Here is a 27,685-nt window from a genome sequence, read left to right as displayed (position 1 = left end):
GTTCTTCAGGTCTGCTTAACCTGTATGCTTGTAGGGGGAGGGGAGAGAGGGGCAGGAAATTTGAACTCTGAACCCTGGACAGGCAGGGGCCAGGATGCTAAGACCCTCCAACTCTGCTTAGGGCCCCTCTAGGGCTGAAGTTTTCCCTGGGCCTGTGGGAGCTGGGCGGGGCCTCCTCTCTGGCCGGGCTCTAGTTTCCGTGGAAACCCACAGGCTTCCCACCCCAGCGCTGCCTGGGCAGGCTCCCAGCTGGGGCCTCATCCGCAGCCAGCCTCTCCTCCCCAGTCCAGTCTGCTCCACCTCGGCCTCTCTTGGTCCCCTCCCTGAGTCCCCAAGCCTCTGGCCTCTTCCACTGGCCGCTGATGCCTTCTGGGCCTCTCCTGCCTCATTCCTAAACTTTAGCTTCTCAGCAAACAGGCCTCTGGATCTCTTATCCCTCCCTCTCAGGCCTTTCTAGCTCTTCACCAGCTCTAGGGCTCAGCCAGGCCTCCTGCTCCTTCCATGTACTGTCTCTCCCACACATAACAAGCCTCCTAGGCTGTTCCTCCTGCTTAGTCCCCTGCCCCACACATGGAGACCCCAGGACTGGTTGTGCATGGGGAGGCCGCACCTTTTTCCACAGCACTCCGGAGCCTCGTCAACAACCCCTTATACAGGTGAGAGGGGTGCCTGTCTGTGGGTTTTCCCTAACTGGCTCTGCTGGGACCCATGACTGAGGAATCTCTGAGTACAGAGGAAGTGGAGAATTAGAACTTGACCCTCCTCCCAGGTGAACTCAGCCTGGGGAAGTGGAGTGTAGAGGATGGCTACTGATCACGCAGTATCTGTGATAGCCTGAGAGCCAGAGGTGGGGGCAGTGGGGACTAGTGCTCAGAGCAGCTATGTGACTTCAGGGAAAGGCCTTCCTTTTTTGGATCTTGGACTCCTGGCAGAGAAAAGCCCTCTGCCCTCTGGATCCTGAGAAATGGAGTGTAACTTGAGTGCCTCCCTGGGGAGGCAGAGGAGCAGACAATCCTATTCTGGGAACTGGGGACTTGTAAGGGGAACAAAGCTCAAGAGATTGAGCCAGTCACAGACAGGAAGTAGTTCAAGCGCACTGCCTGGGGCTCACTGCCTGTAGTGTCTCTAACCAGGGACCAAGTACAGGGGCAGGGCCGGTCGGAGGAACCAGAATGCAGCTTTCTGTCTCCACTGCTTCAGAGCTGGGGTCCTCCCACAGGTTGGCGATTTCTGTAACCCTACTGCTTTAGGCGTTGCAGTCTGGTCTGAGCAGTGGACCGCCCCCCCACCCCCCACCCCCCCGCCCGCCCGCCCCCACAGCCCACCTGCCCCCCAGGCCTTGGATGTGAGCCTAGAAGACTCCAGGAAGCTCAGGCTTCATCATCTGTCCCTTACCCACTGTGCTGTTCAGAGGCCCAGCAGCTGGGGCGGGAAGTGATCATGAAAATGGAAAATGTGGTCTGGCCCCATGATAGTGCATCACTGACGTGTCTGTTTGCAGTCAGTGCCCTCCACACCCTCCTCCTCCCCCCTCCTGTCTGGAGGAGGCTGAAAAAGCTGAGTTTGCAGTCTGGAGGAGAAGCCAAAAAGAGTTTCCCTTCACCAGAGTCACAGGCTGGGGAGGAGAGGGACATTGGGATTGATCTTGTTTCAGCCCTGGTGCCCCCTCAGTGATCAAACTTAGCCACCTAATGTTAGCCACCCTAGGGTTTGGGATGAACATCTCATTTCAGGGATGAGAAACCTGAGAGGCAGTAGGTCAGAAATCTCTTCCCTAGGCTTCTCTTGCCTAGCTGGAGCTGTGTTTAGAACCAGGCCTGTGTGACCCAGACCTTTTGCTAGAGGGACTGCCTCTTATATGGCAGATAAGGAAACGGAGGCCCAGAGAGGGCAAAGGCAAAGTCTAGAGTTACACAGAGACTCTAGCCTCTTCTTCCTGGCTCTCTGCCCTTCTCTCCCACAGTGATGTTCGCTTTGTGGTCGGTCAAGAACGGCAGGAGGTGTTTGCCCACCGGTGCTTGCTGGCGTGTAGATGCAACTTCTTCCAGCGACTTCTGAGCTCAGAGCCAGGCCCTGGGGTGCCTAGCCCTGTGGTGCTGAGTACCGTGCCAGCTGAGGCCTTTCTGGTGGTGCTGGAGTTTCTGTATACCAACAGTGCCAAGCTGCAACGCCACTCTGTGAGCCCACTGGGCAAGGGTCTGGGTGGGCAAGTTCTGGGTGGCTGAGGGGTGGGAAGACTCTCTTCTACCATGCCAACCACCCACTCTGCAGGTGCTCGAGGTGTTGACGGCGGCTGTGGAGTATGGGCTGGAGGAACTTCGAGAGGTGGGTTCATGGGCAGCCGTCTCCTTTCCCCTGCCTCTTATGGGCGAGGTTCACACCCTGCCTCACACACCCGCTAACCTGGAGAGGAATGTGCACCAATACAGAAAGAAGTATGGGTATCTCTATATAAACAGGCATTGATGCATGCCTATGCGCAAAAGGATATGTGTGTGCCCTGTGGGGGCATATGGGGGTGTAGATACCGGGATAAGCTAGCCTTGATCCCTGTTCTTCAAAGAGAGACAGGCACAAGAAAAACGCTTAACCCAGTGGCATAAGAAGTGTGACAGAGAAGGGCGTATGGTGCTGAGACTGTACAGAGAGTCTTTCTAGTCTCACCACGAAGGAGAAGAGGGGACTACTTCCTGGAGAAGGAAACATTTGTGTTGCATCGGGCAGAATAGGTAAGATTTTTGTTCAGCGGGGAGAGGAAAGATGGTATTCTAGTCACAGAGGCACAAAAAGAACTGGTGAGACATTTAGTGTAGCTAGACTAAGAGGACTAAGAGTGTGAAAGGAAGAGAGGAAGAAATGAGATTGGAGAGGGTGCCAGGAGCTGGTTCCTGTAGGACCTTCAAGAATTTGGACTTCCTTTACCCAGAGGGCAGTTGAGTTTCAGTGGAGGTTTCAGGTAGTGAGGATTTGGAAGCTAAGAAGAGAAGGGATTGGGAGCCATAGGAAGGGCTCACCAGTCCCATAGGGACAGGGGTGGCAGTGGTTGCCCAGTAGAGAAGTGCCTGCCTTTGAGAGAAGTGGAACTGGCACTGTCCATAGGTCAGTTGCTGTAGAAATTGAGGTCGCACTAGCAACTAGTGCTGTTGTTCAGTGGCTCCGTCGTGTCTGAGTCTTTGCAACCCCATGGACTGCAGCACAGCAGACGTCCCTGTCCTTCATTATCTCCAAGTTTGCTCAAACTCATGTCCATTGAGTCACTGATGCCATCCAACCACCTCATCCTCAGCCTCCCCCTTCTCCTCCTGCCCTCAATCTTTCCCAGCATCAGGGTCTTTTCCAGTGAGTCTGTTCTTTACATCAGGTGGCCAAAGTATTGGAGTTTTGGTTTTGACATCAGTCCTTCCAGTGAATATTCAGGGTTGATTCCCTTTAGGATTGGCTGGTTTGACCCTGTGAACTGGCATTACCCAGGGCTTTTCTGGATGTTGGGGGTGAGAGGGAGATGTCACAGATGAATTCAAGTTTCTGGTTAAAATAGTGTCTTTGAGTTCAGAGAAAAGTGTGGAAAAAGATAAGTGTCTTGAAAGAAAAGGAGAGTGGAATTTTCACATGGGTCTTATCTAGTCTGATTAGTGAGGAATGTACTAAAAGGTGGGCTGCTGGGCTTGGCTTTGCTATTCCTAGTCTCAGGCCTTGTGATTCCCCGCCTCCCTTGGCCTGGGAGGTCTGCGTAGGCCTGGGGCTGCTAGTAGCCTGGGTGGCTCACTGCTCCAAGGCTGTTCACTGTTTCTGGCCTGGGGCTGGGGCCTTGGAACAGGGACATCTGGGCACAGCCCACCTTCGTTTCTGTTCCCAGCTGTGCCTGGAGTTTGTGGTGAAGGCACTGGACGTGGAGCTCGTTTGCGAGGCCCTGCAGGTGGGTATTGCTGGACAGGCTTGCAGAAGGTTCCGGTGTGGAGGGCCAGGCTGCCCGGCCTCTCCATGTCCAACCTGACCTCCTTCATTCTGCTCTCAGGTTGCTGTAACCTTTGGCCTGGGACAGCTGCAGGAGCGTTGTGTGGCTTTCATTGAGGCTCACAGCCAGGTACTCCCCACTGCATACTCCCTACCCCACACCCCTCGTTCTGCTCCTCCCTGACCCAATCGCGGACCCATAGGAGACCCTCCGGACCCGTGGTTTCCTGGAGCTGTCTGCGCCCGCGTTGCTGCCCTTGCTGCGAAGCGACAAGCTCTGTGTGGACGAGGCCGAGCTGGTCCTGGCAGCCCGGAGTTGGGCGCGCGTGGGCGCGGTGAGCAGGGGCTGAAGGGAGTGGGAGGTAGGGGTGCTGAAAGAGGCTCTAGCTGCAGGAACCAGGAGAGCAGGCGGTTGGGCAGGTGCCCCCGCCCGCCCAGGTTCAGTGCTGACGTCCGCAGGCGGTGCTAGAGCGGCCTGTGGCCGAGGTGGCGGCCCCAGTGGTGCGGGAGCTGAGACTGGCCTTGCTGGCTCCGGCAGAGCTGAGCGCCCTGGAAGAACAGAACCGGCGGGAGCCGCTCATCCCGGTGCGGAGGCGGGGAACACATCTCGGATCGTGTTGTGGGGGGAGGCGAGGGGGGCGTGGTCCAGGGTCTGAGGGATAAGGTGGGCACTGCGGGACTCCGCGGTGATTCGCATCCCTCGCAGGTGGAACAGATCGTGGAGGCGTGGAAGTGTCACGCTCTGCGGAGAGGGGATGCGGCCCGGGGCACCCCATGCCGCCGCCGGAGGGGCACTCTGCCCCGGGAGCATCATCGCTTTTTGGATCTGCCCTTTAAGTGACCAGTGCCATGACTTGCGAAGCATTCTGCGCCTCTCTTAAACTGCAGCTCCCAACACGCTCGGCGCTCAAAGCGGGCTTCCGCTCCCAGAATGCTTCGCAAGTCGGGGCGGGAAGTACCAATGTGTGCCAAACGCAGGCGCTATGGGTGAGGTTCCGTCGGTGGGCGGGCCTGAACGCCGCGCTCTTCCGCTGAGCCTTGGCCTCCAACCCTGCGCAAAGCCCGAAAGCAGTTTCTGTGCCCGCGTGTGTCTCTGAGCACTACCGCCCGCCTCCTTTACTCCTGTAATTCCCACATATCTTTTCAACTCAGCCCCCTCTTTAACTCCAGACCTGGCTCCTGGCGATCTCTCTCCATATGTCCCACAGACACTTAAGACTCAATCCAAAATTGTGCTTGTCCTTCATCTTTCCCCAGTTCTGCCCCCATCGTGTTTCTCATCTCCATGGGTGCTAAAGCCAGAAACCTAGATGTCATCCTTGCTTTATTCTTCTTCACATTTGCCTCCCATGGCTTCTATTTCTTAAAAGACTGAAAGCAGAATATGCCACCCCAAAATATGCTGTTTTGGCATAGGGTTGTTTTAAGCTGATTATTTTGAGAAAAAGGAGACGTTTTGAAAACAGAAAAGTTACCCTTTTGTAGGGGAAATTTTTATAAACTAAATCTACATTGGTAAGGGTGTCTCCCTCTTTGTACAGAAGGATGACTAATTTACAGGAGACTTCCTGTGAAATCACTAAGATTTGCTTAATAAACCTCCTTGCTTTCGGTGCTTTTTCCTGACGGCCTTCCCATATCTGGCCTCCCCACTTTTCTTTCCTCATTAGCTGAAGGAAGTATTTAAGCAGGTATTTTCGGCCACCTCTGGGAGTTACTGATTTTTCCCTGGGTATCTCCCATGTATATGTGAGATATACATGTTAATAAACTTCCATTTTTGTTTCTCTGGTTAAGCTGTCTCATTACAAAGGTCTCAGCCAAGAACTCAGAGAGTAGAGGGAAAATTATTCTTCCTTTCCTACAAGATCTTTCCAGTTGGTTCAGTTCTCTTACCCCAGTTCAACCAGTCCTATCTGTGGCAGGAATTACTGCCACAGGTTCTTATTAATCTTCTTGCCTTCACTCTAGTGGAGACCTCCTCCCCAACCATTTCCCACAGTGCCTCTCGACCTGTCTAAAATTGTCAGCCCTACGGCCTTTATTTTCTCTATTTACCCACTGCCCTCTGGACAAAATATAATGTTTCACTTTTAGAGCACTCAAAATACTGGTGGTTCCAAACATTAGTAAATTTTCTCTCAACAACTACCTTTGCAAAAATTCACTGGTCCTCAGACTTCCCTGGTGACACAGTAGATAAGAATCTGCCTGCCAATGCAGGAGAAACAAGTTCTATCCCTGGTCCGGGAATATTCCACATGCTTTGGAGCAACTAAGGCCGTGGGCCCCAGCTACTGAACCTGGGCTCTAGAGGCCTCAAGCCTGTGACTACTGAAGCCTGAGCACTAGAGCCTGTGCTCTGCAACAAAAGAAGCTATGGCAATGAGAAGCCCTCACACCCCAAAGAAGAGTAACCCTCACTTGCTGCAACTAGAGAGAGCCTGTGCACAGCAATGAAGACACAGCGCAGCCAAAAATTAAAAAAAAAAAAAAAAAAAAAAATACACTGGCATTCTATCCCTGGATTTCCTCTCTTGGTTATTGAGGACTCCCCATCCTTTCCTTTCATTTGTTGTGTATTTTGTCTTCCTGAGGATCCAGATCTCCCTGAAGAAAGATCTCTGGGGCCAGGAGTGGAGCCTAATTCATTTCTACTTCCCCAGCCCCTGACACATAATCAGTGCTCTGTAAATATTCAGTGATGACTTTGCTTCCTTATTTAAATATTATTTTATTCCAATAAGATACTATAAATATGAAATTAGGGACTGACTTTATTTTGGCTGTGCCTCTGGACTTGCAGCATCTTAGTTCCCTGACCAGGGATCTTTTAATTTAAACTGGTGCCCCCTGCAGTGGAAATGCGGAGTCTTAACCACTGGACCCCTAGGGAAGTCCCTAGTTGATTATTTGGAAAAAAAAATAAAGTTATTCTTCTTTCTCATGGATTTTACATAAAAATATGTTGTAAATGGGTTAAAAATAGTTATTTGTTATTGTATTTCTCAAGACTGAAAATGTGATTACCCTTAATACTACCTGAGATAATGAAAACTGAAGAAGAAAAGCTGTAAGTCCTGGAGGCCTGGTTTAATTTAGAGGGCTGGTTAAATTAACTATGGTATAGTCCTTACAGTGATATTTTTAAAAAATCCATGGTCTTTGGTGAGCAAAGCACAATGCAGACCAAGCAGAGCATGATTCCTTTTGCTGAAAGAAAAGATAATATTGGGAGGAAAAGTTTTCCTTGCTCTTAGCTTGGTAACATTTGAGGAGCTAAAATGTGTTTGCACGAAGTACACATATGAATATGGAGTCGGTGGGATCTGCTAATGGCTGTGAATCTGGAGGACACCGGGTATGAGATGATAATCACTTAAAAGTCACTTCCCTGTTGGTTCAGATGGTAAAGGGGCCACCTGCAATGCAGGGGACCTGGATTCAATCTCTGGTTGGGAAGGATCCCCCTGGAAAAAAAAATGGCAACCCACTCCAATATTCTTGCCTGGAGAATTCCATGGACAGAGGAGCCTGGTGGGCTACAGTCCACGGGGTCACAAAAAGTTGGACACGACTGAGCAACTTTCACTAAAATCCACAGGCCTAGGTGATCTCCCCTAAAGAGGATGTAGATCTAGGGACAAGAGGACACATTTGGTAGCTAGCCTTGTTCTCTCATAATGCTGTTTCTGTAGGGCACTTTTCACCGAGATTATGCATTATCTCCTTTTTTTTTTTTTTTCTTAAGTTCTTGGTTCCACCAAAAAATTAAACTCCTTAACGGAAAGGTTTAGAATGGAAAAGTGGCATTGAGTGAGTGTTGAACAGACACAGTCTGAAGTAAGTCATAACCAGAGTGCCTCAGCTAATTTTTTCCTCAGATAACCTCTGGGAAAGGAACCAGGTAATCTGCCGGGACTTCCCTGGTGGTTCAGACCGTAAAGAATGCGCCTGCAATATGGACGGCCTGGGTTCTATCCTGAGTGGGTAAAATCCCCAGGAACCCATTCCAGTATTCTTGCTTGGAAAATCCCCAGAAAGAGAGATGCCTGGCGGGCTACCGTCCATGGGATCGCCAAGAGTCCAACACGACTGAGCATACTCTGGTGAGAGAGAATTACTGCGTTTAACTTCTTCCTATATGGTCGCGTTTTTTAGTCGCTCCAGCCGTGTCCGACACCATGGATTGGTATCTGCCAGGCGCCTCCGTCTTAAAGATTCTACACGCATAAATATCGAAGTTAAACTGTCGTTCTCTTTTCTAATGGATCTTCTGGATCCAGGGATTGAACCTATGTCTTTTATGTCTAGCTGCGTCTTTACCTTTAGCGCCATCTGGAAAACTTTCGGCGCTTTGTCAAATAAAAACAACCAGTAATTTTTCCATTTCACCTGCAAGCTTCTAAATGACTTATTGCAAAGCTATACAAGTAAAACTCACAAAAAAAACACCATACTTTGACCACAAACCCAAAAAATCCGAAATCGCAACTTCGTTCGAAAAACTGGGACTTTCTTTCATAGACCCATGACGAACTGATGAATTCTAATTTTTAACTTTAGAAAACGTAGCCTCGTTAAAAACGAGGCCTCAAAAAATTGGGTAAAGACTCAGAATTGTTCCTCTCCACGGAAATCTTTAGTAAAAGGCGAAAGATTTATACGATCTGAAGAGAAACCAGAGTATACTTTTGCAGTTTCACTTGGAACCTCCCAGAGCAACGTAACACTCTGTACACTTATGGTTTCTCCGCTCCCGTGCGGTTTGGGCACCTTGAGTGGAATTTGCACAGTTCGTAGGTTTCTAACAGGTACTGTCCCCTCCAACAGTGGAAAAACCCCCGTGGGGCTGGAATTCAAGCGCGTGAAATCGTCTTTTCGTGGTGCACTATGGGTATGCAAATCGCAGGCGGCTCCGCCGCTGGGTGATGCCACTCACTGGCCGGGCTGGGCGGCGCTGTGGGCACCTCAGGGCTGCGGCTCTGTCTTTGCGGGTCCCCCAGGAAACCGACGCTTCCTCACCGAGGGTGAGGTTAAAGCCCTGTTATTTCATACCCGCAGACCCCTGCCGTCACCACTCCTTTGGGAGGAAACGGCATCCAACTTATCTGGAAGGATAGTTCCAGTGAATGGGAGGTGGAAACGAGTTCTCGAATAGCATTTGTGAAGTCGTGGGAGGTGAACATCGAAAGTATTTCAGCCTGTCTGGAGTAGGGTGTGGTGTGTCTGAATGAGGGTGTGCATCTGGCCATTAGCTGTCTTGAGAGAGCTGGGAAGATGGCAGAGGCTAGATCCAGTTAGGCCTGGAAAGGACTTGGCTTTGATCTTGTTATTATCAGCAATGGGGAGCCATGAAATGGTGTTGAAGTCAGAGGGCTGAGTAATGTACAGTGCCACACAGGGTGGTTTGCCCTGCAAACACTGGGACTTGTCCCCAAGACTGGCTGTGGTCAGTGCCCTGGAACTGACTATTCCTGGGGCGGTCCAGCTCCAGTTGGCTGGAGTCCTTCAGCTAGTGCCGTATCACGACACCGTTCAGTGTTTTAGGTTTATTCAACTAAGCATTTGATCGGAGCACAGACTTTCAACATAGCTAAAAATATCACAAACTACAAGAGAGAGCACCTATGAGAAGCCAGGCCATTTCTTACATGAATATTTCATTTACAATCCTAAAAGGAAAAACCAGCAGCCTACAAAATGGACTGTAATCTTCCATTTCACAGATGAAGATGCTGAGGCTCAGAGAGGATGTCTGATTTTTCCAGCTCACTCAGCTGGTAAGCGGAACTGGGGGTGGGGGGTGACAACATCTTTTGCACCGTTACAGCCTGGTGAGCTCTCCTGCTCTACCTCAAAGCCGCTCCATAGTGACCCAAACACCACTGGACCCAAATCCAGGGTCTGTCTCTTGGGCATACCGGATGTGCCCCCTACCCTTGGCTCCAAGCCAATCACCTTCTCTTTTTTGATTCAGTGTTGATTCAGCTGCAGTAGGTGTCTCCCCTCTCCACTCCCAACGTTAGGTCAGAACATGATTTTCCGGCCTTTGGCTTGGTGGGGTGGGGTGGGGTGGGGTGTGAGAAGGTAGTGCTCTGGGGGTGGGATTGTTCCTGGTGAATGTGTGGCTGGAACCCAGAGTGTGTATGTATGTCAGCTGAGACTGAGCCCTGGGATAATTGGAGAAAGGCACTAAAAGACCTCTTCCTCCCATCCATCAGATGAGACTACACCCAGGGGTGTGGCCAGAATCATCCAGACCTCTGTACAATGGGATTGTTCAACCTTTACAAGCAAACAGCTTAAAGATAGCACCTCACTGGTTGCTTGTCAAACTATGGTTTTTCCAGCAGTCATGTACAGATGTGAGAGCTGGAAGGCTGAGTGCCAAAGAACTGATGCTTTTGTTTGTGGTGTTGGTGAAGACTCTCAAGAGTCCCTTGGTCTGCAAGGAGATCAAACCAGTCAATCCTGAAGGAAATCAATCCTGAATATTCATTGGAAGGACTGATGTTGAAGCTGAAGTTCCAATACTGTAGCCATCTGATGCGAAGAGCGGACTCATTGGAAAAGATACTGATGCGGGGAAAGATTGAGGGCAGAAGTGGGTGACCCAGAATGAGATGGTTGGATGTATCACCAACTCAATGGACAGGAGTTTGAGCAGACTCAGGGAGATAGTGGACAGGGAAGTCTGACATGCTGCAGTCCGTGGGGTCGCAGAGTCAGACATGACTGAGCAACTCAACAACAGCAACATGGGCTGCTAGTGCCTCAGTTTCTACAGTGGCCCTACGGATCCTCTGCTGTCTGGACAAAGATGCCCCTGGGGCGCCATGCTGACTACTGACTTGCAAGGCCTCTGCCTTGGAGACTGGTCTGGGCACAAAACTCCTAAAACACCCCCCCATCTCTGTTTCAATTGGCCACTTTTTTTTTTTTTTGGTCACATCAAGAGGCTTGTGGGATCTTAATTCCCCAACCAGGGATCAAACCTAGGCCCCTGGCAATGAGAGCACTGGGTCTTAACCACAGGACCACCAGAGAATTCCCTTGGCCACTTCGTTGATCTGCTCCCACTTCACCTCTCATCTGTTGCCTGCCTGTGTCCCTCTGTCCATCCCCCCAGGCTGCTGAAACAGGAGCTGGCCAATGAATCTGGAGAGGAACGCCAGGCTGGATTATGATGGCTCTGAAAGCCGCACAGTAGGGTTTTGACACCAAAAACATTTGGAGCATTTTGTGTACTAAGCACTTCAGCCAGACCATGTTACCAAGTCATCTTCACTTGCCAGGCGAATAAACACATGGAGGACTAGAGGGCTAGGACCTCAGGCCCTGACACTTCTGTGTGCAAACTCACAGCTATACAAACACAAAGCACCAACGTCAATTGAGATGAGCTCACATAGAATATATTTCACTCTTTTAAAAATAAAACTTTCAGCATAGCTAACATCCAAACTACAAAAATAAACATCTCCATATAAATAATTTATGTGGTGAGAGATGGGCGGGGATACAGAGCGCCTCCTTAGGGGTCACCAAGCAGCGGGGACCAGGTCCAGCAAAGGGTGCTAACGATCCCTCAGGCTTGGTCTGCTGGGGGCAGCAGTGTCGGGTGGGTAGGGGGGTCTGGGCTGCACCGCAGCCTGAAGTGCTGGCTTTTACCCCACCCAGACACAGGCTCAGGCCCAGAGCCGGGCATGCAAGGCTGCTCACGGCCTAGACAGTGGCGGCTTTGTGTGGATTTCAGGGAGGTCTCCGATGGCCCCATCTGGGGAGGGAATGAGGTGGCGGCAGCAGCAGGGCTCCCCAGGAGTCCGCCCTGTCTTCAGCAATGCCCCACTGCTTCCCAATGACTTCATGTGGCCTGAATGGGATCTCCATGCTTTGGCTGCTCTTTCACCCCGTGGCTGGACACAGTCCCCTAGACCCGAGGTTGCTGGGGCCATTGGCAGCTGGTGTGGCAGCAGGTGACCAAGTAGGCTCCTCAGAGGCTGGGTGGATGTAGGCACCAGGCAGTGGGGGTGGGTGGAGGGCCACAGTCATGGAGGTAGTCACTCTGGCAAAGATCTGGGGCAGGGTGGAGGGTACCCCCCACCTAAGCCCTCCTCCCTGTGGAGCTGGGGGGCTCAGGACCTCTGTGCTCTCCTTGTACATCTGTACCACCTGGGGGGAAACAGCAGCCCCAGTGAGCCTGGGGGCTACTGGGGACTCAGCCCCCTTCAGCAACTTCCTGGTTGGGAAGCTGGGGTCTTTGGTGGCTTCAGCAGGACACAAGAGCTAACAAGGGACAGAATGTTGAGACCAGGGGCCAATCCTTCATCTAAAGGCTAAGGTGGGTCTCAGGAAGAAGTTAACTGGAGGGCTGGAGGGCAGGGACATGATGTCTGGGCAAAAGCGGAGGCTGCTAACTTCAGTTGGTGGTACTTCATGGGGAAGGGGCCCTGTGAGTTGAGCCCTGTCTGCTGGCCACTGAGGGTGTTTTGTTTTGGTTCTATCCCACCCCGCCCCGTGGGCTGGGAGCAGGATGGTGTGGTCACCTCTGGTGGGGGGCCCAGGATGGACAGCAGTACCGGCAGCAGCACGAGCCCGTGGAGGAGGCCCAGGAGTGTAAGTATTGTCAGCACCACAAAGAAGTACCTGGGGGTGTTAAGAGAGGTCAGCCGGGTCAGGTCCTGTATCCAGTGCAGGCCAGCCCTGCCTCCTTGCCCTGAGCCCTCCCCTACCTTACGATGAAGTCAAAGTTGGAGCCAGCAAGCATGAGCAGACCTAGCAACGTGGAGATGGCCCCATCGGTCACTGGGGCAAATGTGCGCTCCAGGGCCCGGGCAGCCCGCAGGTTCCGGCTACCCTGAGCGGTCAGGAAGCCCTGGGGGAACAAAGTGGTCCTGGAGCTGCTCCTTGACCAACCACGGCCAGCTCATCTATGTCCCCAGGGCTCACCCATGCCTGGCCCACAGGTGGCCAGGTGAACTGAGTTCCTGGGAACTGCGCAGGACCCAAGCACAACTCCATGTAGGTAACCCTGTATAGATGAGTGAGATGTGTTGTGTGCTTCGCCGCTCAGTTGTGTCTGACTCTTTGGGACTCCATGGACTGTAGTCCACCAGGCTCCTCTGTACATGGGGATTCTCCAGGTAAGAATATTGGAGTGGGTTGCCATGCCTTCCTCCAGGGGATCTTCCCAACCCAGGGATGGAACCCAGGTCTCCCACATTGCAGGGAGATTCTTTACCAGCTGAGCCACAAGGGAAGCCCAACCTGTTCTAGACATCTCTGTCTCATTCATCTAGTTCAGCTGGTGAATCCTCCTGCAATGCAGGAGACCCAGTTTGATTCCTGGGTTGGGAAGTTCCCCTGGAGAACTGAAGCCACTCCAGTATTCTGGCCTGGAGAATGCTATGGATTGTATAGTCCATGGGGTGGCAAAGAGTTGGACATGACTGAGTGACTTTCACTTTCTTTCAGACTAGGTTGGCCACCTATACCCTGTCCCATGTTTTTGTAAATAAAGTTTTATTGAAACCCGGCCACACCCATGCAGCATCTATCATCTATGGCTGCTCTTGTGCTACACTGGTAGAAAGATCATATGGCCTGACAAGCCTAAAATATTACTATCTGATTCTTTTCAGAAAAAGTTTGCTGATGCCTGGTCTAGAAGGATGGATACTTCTCAGGGTGGCATTTCAGAGGCTTTCTGATTCTTTCTCGGTATTTTTCTGCATGGTGACTTTTTTGTCCCCCAAGGAGTATGTTGTTCTTATAATCAGAAAAATAATAAGGATTTTATGGGGGAAGAATGAAGGAAGCTGTTTGTGGGGTCTGGCCAGGTTTGTGTTGGAGCTCCCAACGGGTCCACTGCCCCCACCCCACTGCCATCCCTCTTCTGCTGGAGAACACGAAGCTGTGGGAGAGGCCAGCCCACCTGTGTTCTGCATCTTTGTGCTGGAAGGATCTCGCCTTATGCGTACTGTCATCTAGCTACCACCCCATCTCCCTGATTCACAGTAAATCCATCCAAAATAACTGTCAGTTCTCATTTTCTCATCTGCCATTCTGTCCTCATCCCATTCTGGTCAGGCCTTTGTCTCTCCTCTCTGCTGAAATGGCTATTTATTTACTTGTTTATTGTTTATCTCTACACTCTGGAAGGTAAAGTGTGTCTGTATTGCTCTCATCTCCCCAGTACTGAGCACACACTATTTGTTGAAAACGCAATCAGCTGGCCCACCCCCTCCTAGTGCCTGTGCTCACCAGAGCCACGTGGACAGTGAACTCGACACCGATGCCTATGGAGGCCACAAGAATCACCACCGGGATGGCACTCAGCTTGATGCCCAGGAAACCCATGATGCCAAAGAGCTCCACAGTCATCATCGCCAGGACCAGTACCTGGGGAAGGCAGGGCTCACCCAGGGCTCCTGGGCAGGGCAGGTGGGGGAGCTATGGGTCCCTCTAGCCCCACTCCTGCAAGACTCACTATGAGCGCAGCCGTCCAGGGGTTGAGCAGCAGCAGGGCACAGACGAGGAAAGTACACAGCAGCAGGATGCAGACCGCCAGCAGGAAGCAGCGCCGCAGGCTCAGGTACTGCTCCCAGAAGAGGAAGGGGGAGCCGCTGGGGTAGGCATGCACCCCGGCCTGGCCGGCCTCGGCACACGCTGCCCGGGCCCCCTCGATGGCCTCCACGAAGTCTGCAGTCTTCTGGAGGCCGCGCAGGAGGAAGGGGAACTGGGCAAACTCCAAGGGCTGGGCCGCCGGGACTGTGGAGGGAGGGGTCGGAGGGAGAGGGAGGGGCGGCCGGTGAGCTCTGGCAGCAGTGGGCAGGGCTTCAGGGGAGGGCCTGGGTGGGCTTGGGCCCAGGCAGTTCGGGCTCCCCCAGAACTCACTGCGAAGATTCTCCCCCGTGGTATCGTACTTGTCATGCAGCCACTCAGGAGGTGGGGGATAGAAGTTGGCCTGTGAGGCTGCCAGACCCAGGGGGTCACTGCTCACCCACACGGTCAGCCCCATGTAGAAGAGCTCGGGTGGGATCAGCCCTTCCTTGTCCACCAGCTTCTTGGTGGTCAGCTGCAGAGGCAGAGGGGGTTAAGGCTGGGCCCATGGGTCCTGGAGCCCCTCTGTGCTCCCCTGCCCTCCAGTCCTCTTCCAACCTGGCTGAAATCTAGAGGCTCCTGGGCATCCCCGGTCTGGACAAGCAGCTTGTATGCCAGGGCCCCATCCTCAGAGCCATTGCGGTATGAGTGGCGGGTGATGCGCCCAGAAGCCCAGTCCTGGTCAAACGCAGCCTGGATTCCTGGCAGAGGACGGGGAAGGAGTCCAATTGGCCTGTGGGCTCTGGGGGCTCCTGCTGGCCGCACCCTCCCTGCCCGCCTCCTCGCCTCTCACCCTGTAGCCAGCTGCGGTAGTAGTGCAGCCAGGTGCGGGGTGCCTGGGTGGCCGGTGGGGGCAGCACGGCCTTGAGGGAACTGAAGCGCTGGTGCAGATCAAAGAGGGCGCGTTGGGAGTGGGCGTAGTCAAAGCCACCCTGTGTCACCAGAGCCACCTCGTACAGAGAGAAGTACCTGAGCTGGGCGCTCAGGAAGGCATGCTCCTTGGTGCCACGCGGCACCACATCAGTCAGGGCCAGACCGTCCTGCACCAAGGTCGCTCCATAGAGGCTCAGGCCCAGGAGAGCCCCAAAAAGTACCAGTACTACAGCCTGTGGGGAAAGGTGACTAAGCTGGAGGCCCAGAGACATCTAAGAAGTCTGTGCCGTGTCCCGCCTCGAGCTGCCTGGGCCTGGAGGCTTACCTTGGTGGGGGACTGGAGCAACAAGGGTGCAAACTGAGAGCGGGCGAAATGGGCAAGATTCCAGCGGGCACAGGGCAGGGACTTGCAGGCTGCCTTCTGCCCTGTCCCCTCCTCCTGCCCTAGAAGGTCCCGTGTGGACCCTCCTGGGCTGAAGAGCTCAGAGCTCAAAGGGTCAGAAGGTGGCGGCACCAGGTGAGCTTGGGGAGGCAAGATGGTGACCACATGTTGGCTGCTGGCTTCACAGTGGGCAAAGGCTTGAACCGTGGCAGTCAGGTGGGCAACGCCCACTGGTACCGTCCCGTTCCCCAGCTCCTGGGGCAGAATCTGAATCACCCGAGCAGAGCAGGGGCTGGAAGAGGCAGAGAGGGGGCGGGGGTCTGGAAATGGTGCCAAGGGGACAGGACGGGATGGGGCTCAGGAGGGACGGCCCGGTGGGACAGGGGTACCTAGAGAAGCAGCAGAGCACATCCAGGCGCCGGCAGTGGCGCCGCTGCAGGTCCAGGCTGAGGACCGCTGGGAAGACAAGCATCACGGCTGCAAAGTTGCAGCCCACCACTATGGCTGCCTGCGGGGTGGACAGGAGGGGCACAAAACCTGGATGAAGCCCACTAGGCTCCATGCCCACCCGAGCCTGGGCCCCATGGGTGAGGCCTCACCTGCAAGGAGAAGGCCCGAAGTGCAGGGATGGGGACTAGGGCGGCCATGAAGAAGGCGACCATATTGTTGACGGATGTGAGTGTGACACCGGTGCCTGTGCGCCGCAGACACTCCCCCGTGCGCTCCTGCCAGGACAAGGCCGAGTGGGGGGCGGGGCAGGAGCCACACAGCAGCTGTTTATGGCCCTGTTCTAAGCGCTCGAATTCCCGATCCTCACCACAACCCTTACCACACAAACACTACGGTCACCCCTGTTCACAGGTGAGGAAGAGAGGCACAGAGAGGCTTATTACCAGCCCCAAGTCACTTAAACCGAGAGGCTCTGAGGCCCTCAGCAGCACGGCCTGGGATGAACCCAGGCAGGAGGACGAGGCCTCACCTGGAGAGGGGTGCCAGGTGGAGCCTCTGTGAAGGCGTGTGCCAGCAGGAATATGTCGTCCACGCCGATGCCCAGTGCCAAGAAAGGCAGCACCTGGAGGGGCATGGGGCAGGCAGTTGGAGGATCTGAGCAGCCCAGGCTGTGAGCCCCAAGTCTGCCTGCAGACCTGGCCTACCTGGGTAGTGGCAGCGTTGAAGGCGATGCCCAACAGGGCACAGAGCCCCAGGCCCGAGGCCACTGCCAGGGCCACCAGCAGCACACCAGCGAGGCCCACTGCACCCTGGGACTGAGCACAGTCCCACCGCAGCATCGTCACACAGGCATAGGCTAGCTGTAGGGAGAGAGGGCAGTCTGGGATGGGGGCTCCCAGGTGGGGCTGGTGGTAGGGGGCAAGGCGCCAAGAGGACCCACCATGAGCAGGTAGCCCCCCGCCACGCGAGCAGCGCTGACTTCAGAGAAGGCGTGCAGGATGTCATCCAGGGTGGTAGAGGAGAAGGCGTGAATCTGCTGGGATGCGTTCTCGGGCAGGGCCTCCTGGGCCAGCTGGAGAGACAGGGTGGTGTGAGGTGCAGGAGGAAGCAGCAGCCTCGGGCGATGCGCTCGTTGGCTCCACACTGACCTGCACAAAGCGTCGCTGCCAGGCCTGAAGGACCGTGCCAGCCTGCTCCTCGCTCCAGCCGATGTCATGCGTCTGGTAGTCACCTCGGAAGTGCTCGTAGAGCTGGCGGGGGCTCATTAGCAGGAAGGTGCTCTGCAGGGCCTCTGCCCTGGCGGTGGTGTAGGAGAAGCAGGAGTCAGGGCTGGTCTCAATGACCAGGAGGGCATGTGCAAGGGGCGTTTGCCAGAGCTGCCTGGCATCAGGGTGTGGCTCCCCATGCCTGGGGCGTCCCCTTGGCAACTCCCGGGAGGGCGGTCCTACCTCAGCAGCTGTCCTTGGGGGTCTCTGGCCATGCCTCCCAGCAGCAGCTCCTCCTGCCAGTGCATAAACTTGTGGGAGAAGCCATGGCAGCCCCCACTCAACTCCTGAGCCACGTTGGGAGCCTGGAGCGGGTGGAGAGAAGCTCGTTACTCCAGGCCCTACTTGTGGGTAACCAGGTATCTCTGGGTGGGCACCTCCAGGAACCATGCTTGCCACGGAGCTCTGTGGGCCTGGGGTGTATATACTGTTGTGCTGAGCCTCTTGCCTGCCCTGTAAGCGAACAGCTAGAGTCTGGCAGGGAGGAGGCCACAAGAGGGAGCAGAGGCCTAGAAACAGGCTGCAGGGAGGAGCTGGCTGAACTTCGGTGGTTTTGGGAAAAGGTCCACATTCACAGGGCCACACAGACACTCAGGAAACCAGGTATGACACCCATGCTTATCTAATTTGTCTTGTCTCTCTGTACACGTGTGTTTTGATGAAGTCAAGCCTTTCTGGGCTTAGAAAAAGCCAAAGGGATTCATATGCTACTTGGGTCCTTAGGAGAGCTAAATGGGAATGGAAAACTCTAGGTGTTGAGTGCAGTGTGGAGAGGGTAACAGTGTCCAGGAAATATGGGGCAGAGCATAGAGCAGTCTGCTGTCTCCAGGAACAGGGGAACACGAGGGGAAAGGGAAGGAAATAACCTTTCCCTAGCAGACCTGGCTGGAACCCACCTGCTTGCTGTGATGGTTAGGGGCACTAGGTGGGCACTGGAGGTCGTCAGGGTGCAGACAGGGCCGACCCACGTAGGCCTGGCCCACCTGTGCCTTGTCTAGCAGCTCCCGGAAGCCCTCAAGGGAGGCAAAGGGGCCCAGCTCCTCAAGCAGCTGCTCTGGGTCCAGGTTGGTCCACTGGATGTCTGGGCGGCCCCTGCAGGGAGAGCTTGTGGTTGGTGAGGATCAGGGATCAGTGCCCATCCTCCAGACTGCTGCCATGGGACCCATGGGGTAGCCCACCCCACTCCTAGCTGCTCATCTGTCCCTCTCTGTGGAGGCTCAGTCCAGCAGGTTGCTGCAGTGAACTCTGAATGGATGCAGGAGCTGAGACAGAACTCAAGACAGATGGTACTTAACACAAGGAGAAGACCCACAAAAGCCCCATTTCATTCCCTCCCAAACCGTCTATCCTTGGTTCTCATATATAACCATATAGGTGCCTGCCTCTAACAGGTTTTCTTTCCGGCCTGGGCAGCAGCTGAGTTGACACCTAGCTAACTCTCCCTGGCAAAGTCTCTTTCTGGGGATCTTTTCTTAAAAAACAAAACAAAACAAAAAAACTTTTGATTTTATATTGGAATACAGCCAATAACAATGTTGTGATAGTTTCAGGTGGACAGCAAAGGGACTCAGCCATGCACATACATGTATCCATTCTCCTGGGGATCTTTTTTCTCCTTTGTTCAGATCTTACAGATCTTCGTGTTTTATCTAAATAAGACAGGCCTGCCTTTCCTTTGGAGGTGAAGAGAAGGGGGATGAGGAGAGAGCCCTGAGGCTGCCTGTGCTCTGACCCTGGCCTGGGTGGTAATCAGGCCCTGGTGAGCTTTTGCTCACCATCCCTCCTTTCTGTTGGGGAAGTCCTGGCAGGGGATGAAGCAGGACCCCGGAGCAGCAGCAGCGGCACTCACGGCAAGTAGGCAGAGCCCCCTTGGAGTTTGGCTCCCTCCCAGAAGCAGTCGAGGGGGGTGAGGATCACGCAGGGAAACAGCTTCTCAATCATCTGCCAGGGACATCCCAGGCCAAACATCAGTCCTGCCCCCGCAATGCCCCCTACTCCACCCCCACCACCTCCCCTACTGCAGAGAAGGCTCCACCTCTACCCTCTCTCAGAGAACAGTGCAGGAGACTCACCCGCTCAATCATTCCATTTTCAATTAGGGGAACTCCTGACTTGTAGCAGATTTTGTTCAGATCCCAGGACCTGCAATAGCCAGTGGCATGGGACGTCAGTAGAAGAGGGCGACTCCGGCTCCAGCCCTGCTGTGGCACCTCTCGCTCCCAGCTGCTCGGGGGCTCAGCCAGACTCACTTTCCATAGAGGGATACTTGCACTTTACTGGCGGTGAGGGCTGCCTGGAGGTGGAGGTCAAGTGCCTCGGGCGTGAGGACGTTCTCCCCCTCCTGGCGCGGGGTCTGTATCAGCATCTGGGAGGTATACGCAGCCTCCTCCCCCAGCTTCTCCTTGGTGTATTCCAGTTCCTGGCTCACCCGGCTGCCCACTGCCAGAGCAGAGAGAGAAAGCTGGGGGGCAAGAGCCTCGGTGGATCCAAGCTCCAGGGAGTGTGGGACCCCAACTCCAGAGGCTTCCCAGAACAAGAGGGAAAAACTTCTCCTTGATGGCCACGCTGAGGCCCCAGGTTCCTGGCCCTCGTTTCAGAATCTGGAGTGGAGAGGCCCAGCTGTGTGGCTCTTTGGGACTCTTGTGAGACCTAAGGTTTCAGCATGAACCCGGCTGGCTGTGTTTGGAGTAAATAAACGTGAGAGATCCACAGGAGCGGGGCCAGGGTGGGGCTTTGGTGTCCCGGTAAGGGGGCCCCCACTCAGTCTGTCTCTGTTCCGGCGGGGAGGACAACGAGGGAGGCTGCTGTTGGAGGGTCTCCTGAAGGAACAGGTCTAGTGCTGGGGCTGGTTCCTATTTCAGGTTGTCCCGGACAGTGGTTTATATCCATACACCTTTCTGCAAACTGCTCTGTAAAGAGGGTGGGTGGCTGGGTGAATGTCTGCCAATAATGGCTCTGTAGTGGCACAGGTGAGGGGGAGGGTCACATGGCCTTTCAGGGTGACGCTGCCAGCATACTGCTTCCTCTCAGGAAACAGCTCCAGGACCCTGGCAGAGGTGGCATCAAAGTGGGCTGGGGGAAGATCCCGTTCACCAGTTTCTCAGTCCAGACACTGAGGAATCCCAGGACCAGGTCTGCCTTCATCTTCTTAATCAAGTCCTGCATTACCCTGGCTGCGGAGGCCAGCTCTGTACCAGAGGTCTGGGGAGGCGGGGAGGTTTGCGGGATGCTATGACCTGACTGTGGTTTGGGGGAGGCAAGGGCTAAGGCCAAACCACCCCGGGGGCTTTGTGGACTTGGCCTGGTCTTAGGCCCAGTTCTGCTTTCCCCCATCTGGGGCCTCTTCCTGTAGGTCACTGCCATCCCTGGGCCCACTGGACTGCTTCTCCAAGACTCCAGTCCCACTTGGGATCATCATACCCCCCCCCCCATCTCTTTCAAACCCGCATAATCCCCTCACTCATGAAAGCCCCAAACCCTTGGTCATGTTCATCACAGATGCACTCCTTTGCTCATCCCCTCTCCCAGTCACATTCCTGACCCTCCCCGCTCATGAACAGCCTCACACAGCCATCCTTCCTTCTCTGCTGTCAATTCCACATACTTCTTTTCTTCCTTTCCTGACTCCCCACTTCTGCAGACCTGTACCGCAGTGTTTATTTCACTGGGCTTAGGCCAGAGATGCCACAAGGGGGGACAGGAGCGGAGGGCAGAGATAAGCTCCCCATAGTAAGGGAGTTTGCTGGGGGGGCTGAGGTTTGGGAGAAAGAAGCAACAAGACAGAGCTAATGAGAAAGCAAGAGAAAGGGACAGGCATAATTTAAAACAGTATCAAAGGACTTCCCTGGTGGTCCAGTGGTTAAGAATCTGCCTTCCAGTACAAGGGGCATGGGTTCAGTCCCTGATCCGGGAATTAATAAAACCCCACATGCCTTGAGGCAACTAAGCAAGCACATTTGCCTCAATGGAAGATCCTACATACTGCAATGAAGATTCCGAGTCCTGCAACTAAGAACCGACACAGCCAAATAAATAAATGTTAGAAATAATAAAATACAGCATCAAAGAGAATAAGGAGTCCTCAGAGAAAATGAGGAAGAGAAAGCTATGTTTTGGCTGACAGTGATGGTGACGGTTACAAGGAAGATGAATGGGGTGTACTGGGCAGGCCAGAAGAGACAGCAGGTGTCGGGGAGCACAAAGGCTTCCGAACAGACCCGGCTTTGGGTCTTGGCTCTGATGCTTGGGGTACTTAGTCTCTCTGATCTGCAATTTCCTCATCTGAGAAATGGGACAATGCCCACCTTGGTGGATTGAGAATCAATGTGATGGGATTTCCCTGGTGGTCCAGTGGTTAAGAATCTGCCTGTCAATGCAGGGCACATTGGTTTGATCCCTGCTCAAGGAAAATTCCACATGCCTCGGAGCGACTAAGCCCATGTGTCACAACTACCGAGCCCACACCCTAGAGCCCACGCTCTGCACACGAGAAGTCGCTGCAATGAGAAGCCTGTGCACCGAAACTAGAGAGTAGCCCCTGCTCCCTGCAATTACAGAAAGCCTGTGTGCAGCAACAAAGACAGAGCGCAGCCAAAAATAAATAAAGACACAGAACCAATATGAGCAAAATGCTTAGGAAGTTGTCCAGTACCCAAGAGGTACAGATATGGAATTATTATTCAATAGTTGCTGGGAGAGAAATGATGTGACAGAAACATGATAAAGAACCGAAGAAAAAAGAGACTGTAAGTAAGTGGGGAGAAAGGCAGAACAGGGGAAGGATACTCAAAATCATCACATCTGTTAAAAACTTTACAAAAGGGATAATATAACTGGTTAGAGCTGGATAGAGTCCATTTTATAGGTAATCCAATAAATGCAACTTACCATCTTTCAACCATATCCAGATAGCATCACCGACTCAGTGGACATGAGTTTGAGCAAACTTCAGGAGATAGTGAAGAAACTTCAGGAGATGCTGCAGTCCATGGGGGTCACAAAGAGTCGGATATGACTGAGCATGCACGATATTGCAATATGTTTTAGGACCCACAGAAATGTTCACAATCTTTGGTCTAGAAATTTCACACGTAAGGACCTGTAAGCTTTTGTAGAGACTCAGGCTGTCTCTGTATGAAATGGGAGCCATGCGAGGTTTTAAGCAGAGAAGTTGACATGACCTGGCTTTTTCATCACCTAATATATTCCAGAGCTGAGCTGTGAATGATGAACAGGAGTTGGCCAGGGTAAGAAGCCAGGGAAAGGGGTTCTGGACCAAGTGTGTGCAGGTAACTGTCAGTCAGGGGCTCAGCACTGCTGGGCTCCTAAGAGTGAGGGAGAGACAAAGCTGGGTAAGCAACCTAGAGTGTGCTGCTGCTGCTGCTAAGTCGCTTCAGTCATGTCTGACTCTGTGCGACCCCACAGACGGCAGCCCACCAGGCTCCCCTGTCCCTGGGATTCTCCAGGCAAGAACACTGGAGAGGGTTGCCATTTCCTTCTCCAGTGCATGAAAGGAAAAGTGAAAGTGAAGTCGCTCAGTCATGTCTGACTCTTAGCGACCCCATGGACTGCAGCCTTCCAGGCTCCTCTGTCCATGGGATTTTCCAGGCGAGAATACTGGAGTGGGTTGCCATTGCCTTCTGCTAGGGGGCTTGAACTTGATTCTGGAGACTCCCTGGAAGCCAGTAGAGAGTGGTGGAAGGACTCTGTGGGCATGTGCATGCTAAGCCACTTCAGTTGTGTCTGACTCTTTGTGACCCCATGGACTGTAGCCCACCAGGCTACTTTGTTCATGGGATTCTCCAGGCAAGATACTGGAGTGGGTTGCCATTCTCTCTCGAGGGGATCTTTCCGACCCAGGGATTGAATCCGGGTTTCCAGTATTGTGGGCAGATTCTATACGGGGTCACCGTAGCACTAAGCACCAAGTACTAAGGGCAGCACTAAGCAGAGACTGACTGACTTGGTCAGATTTAGACGCACCACAGGAGGGCGGTGTGGAGGCAGATTTAAAGGTGAGGGGAAAGGGCAGTCCCTTAACAGACCTAGATTTCCTGGGCCATCCCCAGAAAGGCCTAGTGATTCAGGGCAGTTGGGCCCCTCCCCAGCCTTATAAGCTGAAATTTGATGAGTCTAAGAAGTCAATCACTTATAATTCCAGTGTCTTTGCCAAGTGAAGGATTTAGACATAGGATGCTATATAGTTCTTGCCAAAATAACCAAATGGGAAGTCTGTGGGGGTGAGTGGTGGGAAGGGGTGGGTAGTAAAATTTTCCTCACTTTCAAAAAAGGTGTGCAAGACAGGCATGACTTCCCTTTTCTACCATGGCAGCAGCCACCTTGGGAGAAAGTGTGATAAACCTGAGGGCAAAAGCCCAACATACAGAAGAAGGCAGAGGAGAAAGACAGAAAGAACCTTTTGCTGATGTCCTTAGGTTGCTGAATTATCCCTGGTGGAACTTCTCTACGCTCTACTGCTAGACTTCGAGGAGGGAAATAATAAATCAATTCTCCTCCTTTCTCCCTCTTTCCCTTTCTCTCTCCTTAATGTGGCTAAACGCATTCTAAATGATACAGTAAGGAGTGTACTGCCAGACCTTAGCTAGAGCAACTGCTACAAGGGTGGAAAGAAGGGATCCCTTATGAGAGAGGCTGAGAAGGAAGAATTTTAATTGTTTAGTAACCAATTAACTGAGTAAGAGGAACTGAGACTGACTCTCAAGGTTTCAGCCTTGGGAATCTGAGTGAATTGTGGTTCCACCAATTGATACATGGTTGTCACCTGCCTTCTAGACAGAAGGGCTGTATGTTCCTTATCTTCAGGGACAGCTCCAATTTCAAACCATTTCTATCACTGTTCCTGAAAGTACTAGTTGCACTCTATGTTGTGATTTTTCTTTGCTTTCTTGTTATTATTTTTTTGGCTAGACCACCCGGTTTGCAAGATCTTAGTTCCCTGACCAAGGACTGAACAGGGCCCTCGGCAGTGAAAGCACAGAGTCCTAACCACTGGACCACCAGGGAATTTCCTGGGATTTTTATTTTAGAGAATTTATCTCTGAGTCCTTCACCCAAAATTTAACACTGACTAGGAACGAGAAGTCACATTCCAATCTCACCATGGCAAAGCTGGAGAGTCCAGAAATCTCAGAGCTAATGCCATGCTTCTCTCTTTGCTTTCTGTATTAGCCAAACAGGAAAGGAATGGAGAATACCCTTCAGTCCTCATTGCCGAGGGTGTTGGCTGGAAGAAGCCTCAGAGAAAAGTCCAGGTCAGGATCACTGCTTTCAACTCACCTCCAGCCCCAATAGAGAGCAGAATGATGTTCCAAAACAAAGGAAAAAGACCTAGGAATTGATTCCTGCCCTTTTATATGACCCTCCCACAAAGATCACCAAAAACCCAGTGAGATCAAGCCTGGCCTGTGCTGGAATGCAGGAGAGGGGATGAGGAAACATGGAGGTTGAAGCAGTGTTTAGACTGGGAAGATCTGGGAAATGGAGAAGCAAGAAGGGGTGGGAGACAGCCTCTATTGTGGCAGGAAATCCAAGAGTCATTTGGGACCACCCAGGCAGCAGTGGTGTGGGTGGGGGTAAGTGTCTGTTCGTGTATGCACATGTTTGTCCTGGGGCTGGGGGCAGGCAGGCAGGCACAGAGAAACATCTGCTCTGGACCCCAGGGCTGGCCTGGAGTGCGTATAGATGTGAGAGTCTGCAGAGGGTGGGGGGTAGGGTAGGATGAGGTGTGGGATCCTAACAGGCAGACAGGCTCCAAGAAACATCTGCTCTGGATCCTCAGACGTGCCAGCATTTAAAATAACTTAGGGGTGTGAGAGTCTAACCTGGCTCTGCCTTTGGGTGTGGGCCATGGCTGGGGGAGGTTCAGGGGAGCCCACAAATGCAAATTTCCCAGGAAAGAACAGAGAGGAGTTTGACTCTGTTAAAGGGTTATCGTACCAGGCCCCAGGAAAGGAGAGTTATGTCGAAACCATTAATAAGAAATCATTTAAATCTAATGCTTCCCTTAGGAAGTGAAGATCTGGTTCCATTTGACTCCGCTGTTGCCTCAAAGTGCAGATTCTGTGACACTTTTCCACTAAACGCTTGCAGGGGGCCTCGGTGTATGGGACTCTCCCTAGAGGCCTGCCAGATGATTTATCAGTTCTCCCAGCCTTCTAGTTCTAACACTTCTATTTCTCCTATTCAGATGTGATCTCTCCCTGTCTTCTCTTATATGACACAATTGTTTTCTGCTTTGTATTATATTGTATATTACATCACAGCATATATTTTACTTTCCTTGCTACTTAAAGATGGGTCTTGTTTTAGTTGCCTTGCAAACACTGCAGCGCAGTCAATACATATAAAAGATTGCCAATAAATGCTAAATAAACACACATACACTCACAGGCTCCATATGTCTGTTCACCGGGCTCCGCCATCTGCAGATGTCCGTTTACGGGTGTGAGAGGAGCAGTGCTCCCAGATGCCCAGGCTCTGGCAGGCAGGTGCCCCCTCCACCCAGAGCAAAGCCCACTAGAACTCAATAGCCAGCTTCTCACCCTATTCCTGTCTTGGGCTTACCACATCCAACCAACTACAGCCAGTGCCCACAACTCACCTTCCACCCAGAGCTGTTCTAGGTCTGTCTCAATGATGGCCACGCGGAGACCCAGTGCTAGGGCCCCAAAGGCCAACAGTCCCAGGAAGAGCACTTTGCCACAGTGTCTCTGGATCCCGCAGCCCAAAGAGAAGAGCAGGCCCTGGAAGTAAGCACGGAGCCAGAGCGGAGCCTTCAGGCTCCCAGCTAGGATCTGGGATAGAAAGAGAAGGGTCAGCCAGGCATTACTGCAACCACCCATGAAACCTTTCCCTTTTCTCTTTATTCCATCCTCTGCCAAGCTCTGGCTTCTTGGTTTCTGGATGCAAAACAGGGAGGACGTACACAGACACAGGCCCAAACTTGGAAAAAATTTAACTCCATTCCCTGCCTCCCACCCAATACACACTTGAAGAAGGCATAGATTCGTTTTCTGAGATAGGATACGCACACACACGGGTTCTCAGGTAGACAGAGGTCGACATAGACACCCTCTCTCTCACCGGCCAGATGCTGAGGATATACACACACACACACACACACACAGAGTTTTTCCACACACCACACACACACACACACACACACACACACACACACACACAGAGTTTTCCCCAAGATTTAGAGACGTTACACTTTGCAGACCCGGTTCCTTCTTCCGCCTTCCCCTCCACTCACCTGGGGTGTTGCAGGTCGAGCTGGGGGTGTGTAGCCCGGGGGCAGCTCCCCGAGAGGTGGCGGCCGAGCCATGCTGGCGGGTATGGGGGGGCATGGGAGCCCCCAACCTGCGTTATCTGGGAGCCCCCATAGACTGGCCTGGTCCGGTGTACCGCTGAGCTACGCGTCGGAATTCAGCGGGGCCGCTAAGACGCGGGTACGGGTATGCAGTGGTGTCCGCGAGCGTGAGGAGTGCGGCAGTGCGGCTCGGGGCGCAGAGCCGGAGCCGAAGTGGGTCACGCGTGTAGGAACTAGCCGGGAACGGGAACCGCAGTGCCGAGGAAGCTTCTGCAGTCCCAGAAAAAGGGAGCGGGCTTGGGCTACGCCCTCCCATTGGCTGAGTCTCCCGCAAATTACCCGGAGCCTAGCGGCCGGATCTGCTGCTAGGCAACGGCGCCGCGGGGGGGGGGGGGGGGCGGGGCAGGAGACCACCCAGGCAGGGCCACCCTTTGCCTTGCTTCCCCGCCCGCGCGTCCGCCGGGCCTTCGGGGAGGAGGAGGGAGGGAGATCCTGGAGAGGCGAGGCGTTGGCCAAATGTAAGTCAGGAGAGATCAGTGCTAAGAGGTGTCGACCCAGCCAAGACCCAAAGACTTATTTCTACAGTTCTCTGCGTGCATTCTCTCCCCATTCAGTTCCTTCTCTCCATTGAGGCCATAGTCATCTCTCTAAAATGCAAATCTGATTACAGCTCCAAAACACAAAGCCCACGTGGAGTATAGGGCCCTGCAGGATCTAAAATCTTCTCTCCCATAGTTCCTTCACACCCACCCCGTGTTCCTTCCAGCCCTGCAGAGTTACACGGAATTTCCTAAACCCACCATGTTATGCCATGTATTTCTGCCT

The 27,685-nt window shown here is 53.2% G+C and overlaps 2 protein-coding genes and 1 non-coding gene across 4 annotated transcripts; 1 reads left to right on the top strand and 2 right to left on the bottom strand.

Annotated features, from left to right (window-relative positions):
* Window positions 1–126: 126 nt before the first annotated feature.
* Window positions 127–5,746, top strand: BTBD19 (BTB domain containing 19). Of its 2 annotated transcripts, none has more exons than XM_055586077.1 (8): window positions 127–656; window positions 1,964–2,177; window positions 2,272–2,325; window positions 3,857–3,916; window positions 4,016–4,084; window positions 4,158–4,289; window positions 4,414–4,539; window positions 4,661–5,746. In XM_055586077.1, the coding sequence occupies exons 1-8, from the start codon at window positions 571–573 to the stop codon at window positions 4,793–4,795; spliced, it is 876 nt and encodes a 291-aa protein (XP_055442052.1). In that variant the 5' UTR covers window positions 127–570; the 3' UTR covers window positions 4,796–5,746. The 2 variants fall into 2 exon arrangements, with proteins under 2 accessions (XP_055442052.1, XP_055442053.1); XM_055586078.1 differs by lacking the exon at window positions 2,272–2,325 and adding an exon at window positions 2,342–2,447 and having other exon boundaries at window positions 1,964–2,181; window positions 3,850–3,916.
* Window positions 5,747–8,527: 2,781 nt separating this feature from the next.
* On the bottom strand, window positions 8,528–8,644 carry LOC129656745 (U5 spliceosomal RNA). Its single transcript, XR_008716524.1, has one exon. It is a non-coding gene; the product is annotated as a U5 spliceosomal RNA (small nuclear RNA).
* Window positions 8,645–11,503: 2,859 nt separating this feature from the next.
* PTCH2 (patched 2) lies at window positions 11,504–27,157 on the bottom strand. The gene is made up of 22 exons (XM_055586076.1): window positions 26,804–27,157; window positions 26,150–26,342; window positions 19,779–19,968; window positions 19,602–19,671; window positions 19,379–19,470; window positions 18,426–18,621; window positions 17,713–17,834; window positions 17,413–17,560; window positions 17,205–17,336; window positions 16,969–17,124; window positions 16,794–16,886; window positions 16,414–16,539; window positions 16,204–16,322; window positions 15,758–16,106; window positions 15,353–15,665; window positions 15,118–15,260; window positions 14,854–15,034; window positions 14,447–14,727; window positions 14,221–14,358; window positions 12,690–12,832; window positions 12,504–12,603; window positions 11,504–12,129 (listed from the first exon to the last, which is right to left on the bottom strand). Exons 1-22 carry the CDS (start codon window positions 26,873–26,875, stop codon window positions 11,863–11,865), a joined length of 3,624 nt encoding a protein of 1,207 aa, XP_055442051.1. The 5' UTR covers window positions 26,876–27,157; the 3' UTR covers window positions 11,504–11,862.
* Window positions 27,158–27,685: the final 528 nt, after the last annotated feature.

The sequence above is a fragment of the Bubalus kerabau genome, chromosome 6 (assembly GCF_029407905.1).
Source record: "Bubalus kerabau isolate K-KA32 ecotype Philippines breed swamp buffalo chromosome 6, PCC_UOA_SB_1v2, whole genome shotgun sequence".
Classification (NCBI taxonomy): Eukaryota; Metazoa; Chordata; class Mammalia; order Artiodactyla; family Bovidae; genus Bubalus; species Bubalus kerabau.
The sequence above is the reverse complement of the archived record's forward strand: the minus strand, read 5'-3'. Positions and strand labels throughout refer to the sequence as shown.

What these genes read in the sequence shown, in the direction of transcription:
- BTBD19 (XM_055586078.1), top strand. Translation starts at nt 571, where the DNA reads ATGGAGACCCCAGGACTGGTTGTGCATGGGGAGGCCGCACCTTTTTCC. An exon ending in AGAAAGAAGTATGGGTATCT is followed by an intron (nt 2,448 to 3,849) that starts CTATATAAACAG and finishes CCTTCGTTTCTG; the next exon opens with TTCCCAGCTGTGCCTGGAGT. An exon ending in GTTGGGCGCGCGTGGGCGCG is followed by an intron (nt 4,290 to 4,413) that starts GTGAGCAGGGGC and finishes TGACGTCCGCAG; the next exon opens with GCGGTGCTAGAGCGGCCTGT.
- PTCH2 (XM_055586076.1), bottom strand. Translation starts at nt 26,875, where the DNA reads ATGGCTCGGCCGCCACCTCTCGGGGAGCTGCCCCCGGGCTACACACCC. An exon ending in CAAGTATCCCTCTATGGAAA is followed by an intron (nt 19,672 to 19,778) that starts GTGAGTCTGGCT and finishes TGGCTATTGCAG; the next exon opens with GTCCTGGGATCTGAACAAAA. An exon ending in CACGGGGGAGAATCTTCGCA is followed by an intron (nt 14,728 to 14,853) that starts GTGAGTTCTGGG and finishes CTCCCTCCACAG; the next exon opens with TCCCGGCGGCCCAGCCCTTG.